The 7,332-nt window shown below is 39.6% G+C and overlaps 3 protein-coding genes across 3 annotated transcripts; 2 read left to right on the top strand and 1 right to left on the bottom strand.

Annotated features, from left to right (window-relative positions):
* Window positions 1-9: 9 nt before the first annotated feature.
* Sirt7 (sirtuin 7) lies at window positions 10-4,667 on the bottom strand. The gene is made up of 4 exons (XM_076814972.1): window positions 4,400-4,667; window positions 4,152-4,249; window positions 3,733-3,948; window positions 10-2,787 (listed from the first exon to the last, which is right to left on the bottom strand). Exons 1-4 carry the CDS (start codon window positions 4,496-4,498, stop codon window positions 1,623-1,625), a joined length of 1,578 nt encoding a protein of 525 aa, XP_076671087.1. The 5' UTR covers window positions 4,499-4,667; the 3' UTR covers window positions 10-1,622.
* A 385-nt stretch (window positions 4,668-5,052) lies between these two features.
* LOC143370202 (histone-arginine methyltransferase METTL23) lies at window positions 5,053-6,569 on the top strand. Its single transcript, XM_076814975.1, has 2 exons — window positions 5,053-5,398; window positions 5,693-6,569. Exons 1-2 carry the CDS (start codon window positions 5,234-5,236, stop codon window positions 6,275-6,277), a joined length of 750 nt encoding a protein of 249 aa, XP_076671090.1. The 5' UTR covers window positions 5,053-5,233; the 3' UTR covers window positions 6,278-6,569.
* On the top strand, window positions 5,712-7,320 carry LOC143370203 (acyl-CoA-binding domain-containing protein 6). The gene is made up of 2 exons (XM_076814976.1): window positions 5,712-5,807; window positions 6,495-7,320. Exon 2 carries the CDS (start codon window positions 6,565-6,567, stop codon window positions 7,255-7,257), a length of 693 nt encoding a protein of 230 aa, XP_076671091.1. The 5' UTR covers window positions 5,712-5,807; window positions 6,495-6,564; the 3' UTR covers window positions 7,258-7,320.
* Window positions 7,321-7,332: the final 12 nt, after the last annotated feature.

The following is a 7,332-nucleotide window of genomic DNA, read 5'->3' as shown; positions in this document are numbered from 1 at the left end:
TTTCTCTAATATTATAGGATACATTATGGTATGTTTATTTATTATTAGTTTGCATTAGCTCAAGTACGAAATGGAATAGATATCTAGCCTCGTTATATAACGAATGTATACGATTAAGTACAAAATAAAAAATAGCACCTGTTGCACTGACTACTAAATCATGGATACGTTTAAACTAAACAGCTTATACGAAACAACAAACTAAATGTAAAGTTGTCAACGGTAATTTCAAATGAGAAATGTGGTATTGCTAATATTATTTAGAAGTATTTGTAAATACTATTACAAAATAGAAAACGATAATCGTCACATTTCATTACGTCTCATTGAAGTACAAGTTTATTTATTCGTATAAATAAATAAAAATAACCATTTATCAATATGAAAATATTGTATATACCCTACGTATTAATACTTTCGAAATTCAGCATTTCGTGTACAGAATTTAAGTAATCTTAACATTGAGTGTAATCGAATTCATATGTTCATGTCAATATACTTCTCTGTGTAAGTAAAATATGTAACTATGAGAAAAATTGTTTTTCCTTGCAACATCCTTAAAAAATAGTTCTACATTAATTATGTGATTCATTTCACTTAAATCGTGTTACCTTCGATTTTGAAAAGCCAGTCTGTAATGCAATTATAGCAATCGACGCCTTTAACGATCATTGCAAGCCAGGGGACTGAAGAAAGGGTTTAGTTAAATGCCTCTCTATGTAATATGGAAGAGCCATAAGTTTCTTTCTGAACATCTTTGAATAGATTTACTGAAATAATCAATAAAAAAACAAAAAGTAAAAACGGAGATTATTTTTACGTTAATCTCTTACTGCCTTATTCTGTCTGCTGATCGACGGAAGATGGTAATGTAATTTAATACCAAAGTCTATTATAGACGACCCATTAATGTCCATGGAATAAATTTTGCTGCATACATTTACTTATCCGATATTTACAAAACTGGAATGATAAAGCAATATGGTGAAGAATGCAAAAGGTTCCACGCATGCAGATCTTCTAAATCGGTTTCCGTTTAAAAAAGAAAATTATGATACACTGCACTATACACATATTAAGCGAATAATAAAAATAAAACATAATTAAAAATTATCACTTTGGTCATTATGAATTTATCGTCAATCACATAACACTCAACTGTTTAAATAAGACCTTATCAGTAAAAATCACAACATAATTTACTTACATAATAATCACCGTAAATCAATCATATGTCGCAGGGGACCGACAACGGTGAACTTACAAACCAATAATTTTTCAAATCAGACTTATCGGATTTAAACAGCTAAATTAATCACCGTGCTACGAAAGGTGAGCTCGATCATTTATCTACGTAATTCGAATTTGCGACGATTCACTGACGAGAAATCAATAGATTGCTTATGGTTTAAGCCTTAAGAACTACTCTCATTACTTTAATTTGATTATTACAATTCTGGATACTGGAGTTAAGTCGCTACACACCTGTAGATTGCATACATAGGTTTCATTGTGATATGGAGGCATCAAACATTTACGTACATTACTATATACCATGTGTTATACATTCACATAATAACAGAGCAAGGGAGAGTCATATACCGTATTAAGGAGAGTAAATGCTACCGCTTCCTTTTCATGCCTTTGCGATAACCTTTGCCAAACCAGCCGGGATTTTTCGGAGGTGCCATCGGGGAATCCGCATGGATTACTAATGTCTTTGTCTCTTTTACTTGCTTACTTTCGGGCCCTATTAAAGTAGAACTGTCGGTGTCTCGTTGGTAATAAAGGCAAGTAACCGAACCTTCGTTCTCCATGCAAAAGGTGCAAGCCGGCTTGGGTTTTGGCATGTTGATAGTCATATCTGGTATTTGTATAAATGGATAATAAAAAAGTGGTGTTAATTGAGGGCACATATACATCGGTGGAAACGGCAGGCCCATAGACAAGAAAGGTAGCGCGGTAAAAAATGGCGCCGGATATGCGGACATCGATTCGGTTATTTTCTTAGCTGAAATGCAACCTTCTCTCTCTTTGGTTTTGGGTGCAATGTCTTCACAAAAGTTATCACTGATTTCACTTAACTGCATGTGAGCGATATCAGCCGGTTCTTCTAAGCACGGCTGGCTCGTAGTACACTGTTCGCTACTTCTCAGTTGTATGGCGTGTGAAAAAATAGGATCCTTGGCACGATTGTATTGCGGTATCTCCAACCCAAGGTGGGCCATGACTTTCTTCATAACTTCGTCGCATTTCCCATTTATCTTTAACACCGCGTTCTCGTCCTTCGGAGTCCATTGCAGATTTACAATGTACAAGGACGGACGTTTCTGAACTGGCCTGTCCATCTGCCACAGCCACGGATACTTCTTCAGAACTTTCAAACTGGAACCCAAACATAATATAACGTCCGCTTGTTTCGCCGCTCTCGTAGCCCCGTTCCAATTAATCGGCCACGGGAGGTTGCCCCTTTCGCCGAAATGAACAATCGAGTCTTGCAAGACAGAGTCGCATCTGTGACAGAATCTACCGGTACCGTGAGAATATCGAGCTGTCTTTTCTGTAACATCAAATAATCTCCAATATTCTCTAAACGGTTTACATGTTCTACAAACTTCCACATACATATTCCCATGAACTTCGGACAACAGTGTACGAGGTATCCCACTACGTAAATGAAGTCCATCGCAATTCTGGGAAACTATATGTTTCAAGACCCGTGCCTTGTACAAAGCATAAAGAGCCATATGGGTCAACGTTGGCTCCGCCTGGCTCAGATCATGATTTCTGCAAGTAAATAGGATATTTGAGTGCTCGCCAGCGATGCCGGTAGCAAACGAGGGTAATTATGCAGAATAGGTGTTTCCTCACCGATTTCAATGATTTTTGGATATGTTGTAAAACTCAACATTCTGGACAACTTTTTTTCTATACTTGTTACCGCCGCACGTCCTTCGTTTTCGAGATATTTGCGGAAAACTTCTGTTGATTTATTTCGACGCAACGCATTGTCGCATTCCACTTCCCAACTTGTCCCTGGTATTAGTTGGGGATAGATGAAAGCGGGGGCGCCCGCCCGCCCGCGGGCGCGTAAAGCATGGTAGCGAACCGATATGAATTTGGAGATTTGAACCAGAAACTTGCGGATGCCCGTCAGCACCCGGACTCTGTTCGGCAGTGCCGACGCTGCCAGATATTAGGATGACTCTGGTTCTAAAACATAATGTTTTTGCTAGGAAGAGGGTGTCTTTAAGAGCACCTGTTGGGTGTGTGGGAACTCCTGTCAACACCCTGGCTCACATTGGTTCGCTAGCATGCTTTACGTGCCCGTTCGTGGGCATGCGCCCCCCGCACTACCCCCAACCAATAGTAGTACCCGGGACAAGTTGGAAAGTGGAATGCATTGCGTCGGAATAAGTCAAAAGAAGTTTTTCGCAAACAGGTATTTCGGAAACGAAGGCCAGCTTCATCGTTTGTTTCGTCCCATGCTGGCACATACTCTGCCATGGATGCGTACTATAGGTACGTATACGGCAGAATACATTATAGTAGTAACAGCAGTTTTTCGCGAATATCTGGGAAACAAAGGTCGAGGGGCGGTAACATGTATAGGAAAAGGTTGTTCAGAATCATGTCCCTGACAACATATTTCAAGATCGTCAAAATCGATGAGGAAATACCTGTTCTGCATAATTACCCAATCGAGTGAACTGTAAACAAGTTCGACATTACCCGATGTCCTTCCCCTGTTGCATACGGGTCCAAACACCATTCGTTCCTCTATAATCCGGGATTGAGGCAGCTGTACTAATGCCGGCACCAGTGTAAACAGCCAGCGACGTCGCTCTGCTAATCGCCGCAGCCAGTCGCATACACTTTTCCTCCAAAATCTGTGGCGCATCTTCCACTTCTTCTAGCCTCGCTTTCACTCTGTGCCTTTTCTCCTGTCTATCAAATTAATTAACAAGTGGCTTTTAACCATATTAATCGGCGGGGTATTCGCCACTAAAATCTACATCCGAAGTTTACAACGATCGCTGAAATTAGCGTAACTGTTAATTTAGCTCTCGGGCGTTTCGCGCGACGATAGTGGCAAAGTAAATGAATGTACACATAAATATGCAATCAATGATTTTTCAAAATGGCTATACCTTAAATTAACCTCTTTCACTACGTCACTGCAGGAAATAAGTATCCCCGTTTCCTCCGCGGTCCGGTCTGTTTCAGATTTTTGTAAAATCGCTGCTACCTAGAACGAGACCAGCGATGTAGCACTCCCGCAGGAGTTGTTTACAATGCACTAACTTCAAGAATGCCGGGAAATGCAGGAGAATGTTGGTTATAGATCGCAATGGAACCACTGCAATTAGCCAGCTTGTACCAAAAATCACGCACGTACTTTTTTTAATGTTGCTACTCGTTCGTCTTTAACTGTTAAAGCTTTAAGTGCAACAGAACGCCTCCTCGATAGGAACTTCTCGTTACCAGCCTCCTCCATCTTTAATCAAGACGACTAACCCAGTATCGTATCGAGTGTCACTAAAACCATAAAAATGTCTTGTTTTTTCAGATATATCATATCATTCCCACATCGTCACATTTTCCTACGTTTTCGTTTAAGCTATAAACAGAAGCATGCACAGATAATTCGATTTAATTAGTGCAATTTTCTCGGAGTAAATATAAAATTGTGCGATGCTTCTAAAGATTACTATTTCAAACTATAAGTATACATACTTACGTAAGAAATAATAACATAATAATGGAAAAAGGTTATTCATTGTTAATTCCTCACTCTTCTCCAATGTATTTATTAAAACATCGAATTCGTATTTATCGCTGACAGTAGATTCTTTCCAATACACAAACTGCGTTATTTATTAACGATATATGCATTATCGTATAATGCTATATTAAAGACGAAAGTTTTAAAATGGAGAAAAATCGATCAGCAAATATGCAGATAATGATGCTGTCATTTCGAGTACAGAGTTAATAAACATTTGTCTCCAACTGATTCCCGCCATTACGAAATTTAAATGTCCTCTGTGCGTTTGTGTTTCCTATTGTTTGGTGCGAATCACCGACAACTCTGAGCAAAATAGTGATTATATTTCTCGTTTAGATTTTGTACGTTTCGGAGGAGAATTTCAAGCTTACAATGCCTAATTCAGACTTAATAATTCAGAGCAGAATGAAAAAAGTATCGGTGCAAATGAATTGATAATTAGTCATGCCAGGTTTAGATGAAAGTATTTCACGCGATATCAGTCCACCTACGCACAGCCTAATGTCCGATGGAATCGTCCCCGAGCAAGTGAAAAAATTTCTGTTCACCTCTCGTAAAACGCAGGACAACGTGCAGTGCAACGAGAGCTTAGAGATTTACATCCCGGAGGTAATAAGGCTTTCTAATCGAGCGTCGATAGATAAAGTATTAGGTAATCGCATTTGCGCGTATGCTACCGGTATTACGAGTTTTTGGTTATGCGCTGTTTCCTTGAAATACTTTTAATATCCATAATTTATATCCCTCGAATAGAAGCATGCCTATTTAATGTACCTTAATCGAGCCCCGTTTGCAACGAAAGTTTCCGTCTTTCGATCCGTAGCGAGAAGAGAAATTAATGTGTTATATCATAAATATTTCCGTTGCTTTCATTGTCTCTGACGACGCATTGCTTTGTTACAGTTACTTCAGGCTAGTTATAGTTTTTATACTTGGCCCTCCGCACCTGTATTAGCTTGGTTCCTCTGGGAGCATAAAGAAGAGCTTATCGGGAAGAGAGTTTTAGAACTTGGATCAGGTACAGCCCTCCCTGGGATTTTAGCTAGTAAATGCGGCGCTATTGTTACTTTAAGTGATTCTGCTAATCTTCCTAGAAGCCTGCAACATATAAGAAGGAGTTGCGAGCTAAATGGTATTTTGTCGCAAGTTCAGATCGTCGGTATAACATGGGGATTATTTCTGTCTAGTTTATTTTCCGTTGGACCGTTAGACTTAATTCTCGGATCCGATTGTTTCTACGAACCAGCCGTGTTCGAAGACATAGTTGTTACCGTAGCGTTCCTGCTCGAAAAGAATCCGAGCGCAAAGTTTCTATGTACCTATCAAGAACGAAGCGCAGATTGGTCGATAGAGCATCTGTTAAATAAATGGAGTCTTACCTGCACTCACATATCACTGAACGGACTTAGCACAGACTCCGACATAAATATACATGACCTGATGCAAGACCATACTATTCATTTGTTAAGCATAGAACGTGCGACTTGAGAAGCGTCTGTCATGGCTTTTAGATCTTTAGTCCATATACGTAATATCCCTTGGACAGTCTCCCGCTGCGAGCTAGAAACATACTTCTCGGCGTTCGGCGATATCAAAAGGGCGACGATAGTATTTAAAGAGAACGGTCTCAGTTCGGGCAATGGATTTGTAGAATTTTACGACGCGTCGGCGATGAATACTGCACTTAATCAAACTCATGTTCTAGAGGAAAGCAAGCTTCACGTCTTCAAAAGAACTTCTGAACAGTACGTAGATTAAGAGAAGAATCCTTCGCAATGTGTCTTGAAGAAACATTCGGCAAAGCTGCAAATTATTTGCAAACCCTGGCGTCGGAGTTGAATCCTAATGAACTCCTAAGATTCTATGCTTTGTATAAACAGGCTACAGTGGGACCCTGTAATATCCCGAAGCCCAATTGGTATCAGATGCAGGCTAGACAAAAATGGGAGGCGTGGAAAAATCTGGACGATATGAGTCACGATGCTGCTATGAATAATTATATAGAAGAATTAACCAGAATAAGTCCTTCGTGGGAAGAGGATATAAAATCTGATTCTTATAGATGGGTCGCTATTAGTCGCTTAATAAATACGGAGGAAGAAGTAAATGATACGGACAAAACCTTTCTGGATTGGATAAAGGACGGTCACGAAGAGAAAGTGCAAGAGCTGTTGGACAATGAGCCGAGGCTTGTAAACTTAATGGACACGGACGGTTTGTTACCGATACATTGGGCCGCGGATCGGGGTCATGTAAAAATCATAGAACATCTAATTAAAAAAGGAGCGGACGTGGATTCACAGGACGGAGATGGGCAAACACCGTTACATTATGCAGCATCCTGCGGGCATCCCGATGTTGTAAAATATTTGCTGTCTATTGGAGCTCAGTCTATAGAAGATAATAACGGTGTGAAACCCAAAGACATTGCTGACGATAATACATTAGCGTATCTAAGCACCATGTAATAGTAATAGCTAAGTTTATTTATGAACATGAATAAATTGATTTAACAATCTCTTTTATGGAAACCACGCTATTTT

This window comes from Andrena cerasifolii, chromosome 6 (assembly GCF_050908995.1).
Source record: "Andrena cerasifolii isolate SP2316 chromosome 6, iyAndCera1_principal, whole genome shotgun sequence".
In the NCBI taxonomy this organism is placed as follows: domain Eukaryota; kingdom Metazoa; phylum Arthropoda; class Insecta; order Hymenoptera; family Andrenidae; genus Andrena; species Andrena cerasifolii.
Note: the sequence above shows the minus strand (reverse complement) of the source record. Positions and strands in the feature narration are given on the sequence as shown.

What these genes read in the sequence shown, in the direction of transcription:
- LOC143370203 (XM_076814976.1), top strand. Translation starts at nt 6,565, where the DNA reads ATGTGTCTTGAAGAAACATTCGGCAAAGCTGCAAATTATTTGCAAACC.
- Sirt7 (XM_076814972.1), bottom strand. Translation starts at nt 4,498, where the DNA reads ATGGAGGAGGCTGGTAACGAGAAGTTCCTATCGAGGAGGCGTTCTGTT. An exon ending in GAGTAGCAACATTAAAAAAA is followed by an intron (nt 4,250 to 4,399) that starts GTACGTGCGTGA and finishes GTCTCGTTCTAG; the next exon opens with GTAGCAGCGATTTTACAAAA. An exon ending in CAACAGGGGAAGGACATCGG is followed by an intron (nt 2,788 to 3,732) that starts GTAATGTCGAAC and finishes ATTTACTTGCAG; the next exon opens with AAATCATGATCTGAGCCAGG.
- LOC143370202 (XM_076814975.1), top strand. Translation starts at nt 5,234, where the DNA reads ATGCCAGGTTTAGATGAAAGTATTTCACGCGATATCAGTCCACCTACG. An exon ending in TAGAGATTTACATCCCGGAG is followed by an intron (nt 5,399 to 5,692) that starts GTAATAAGGCTT and finishes GCTTTGTTACAG; the next exon opens with TTACTTCAGGCTAGTTATAG.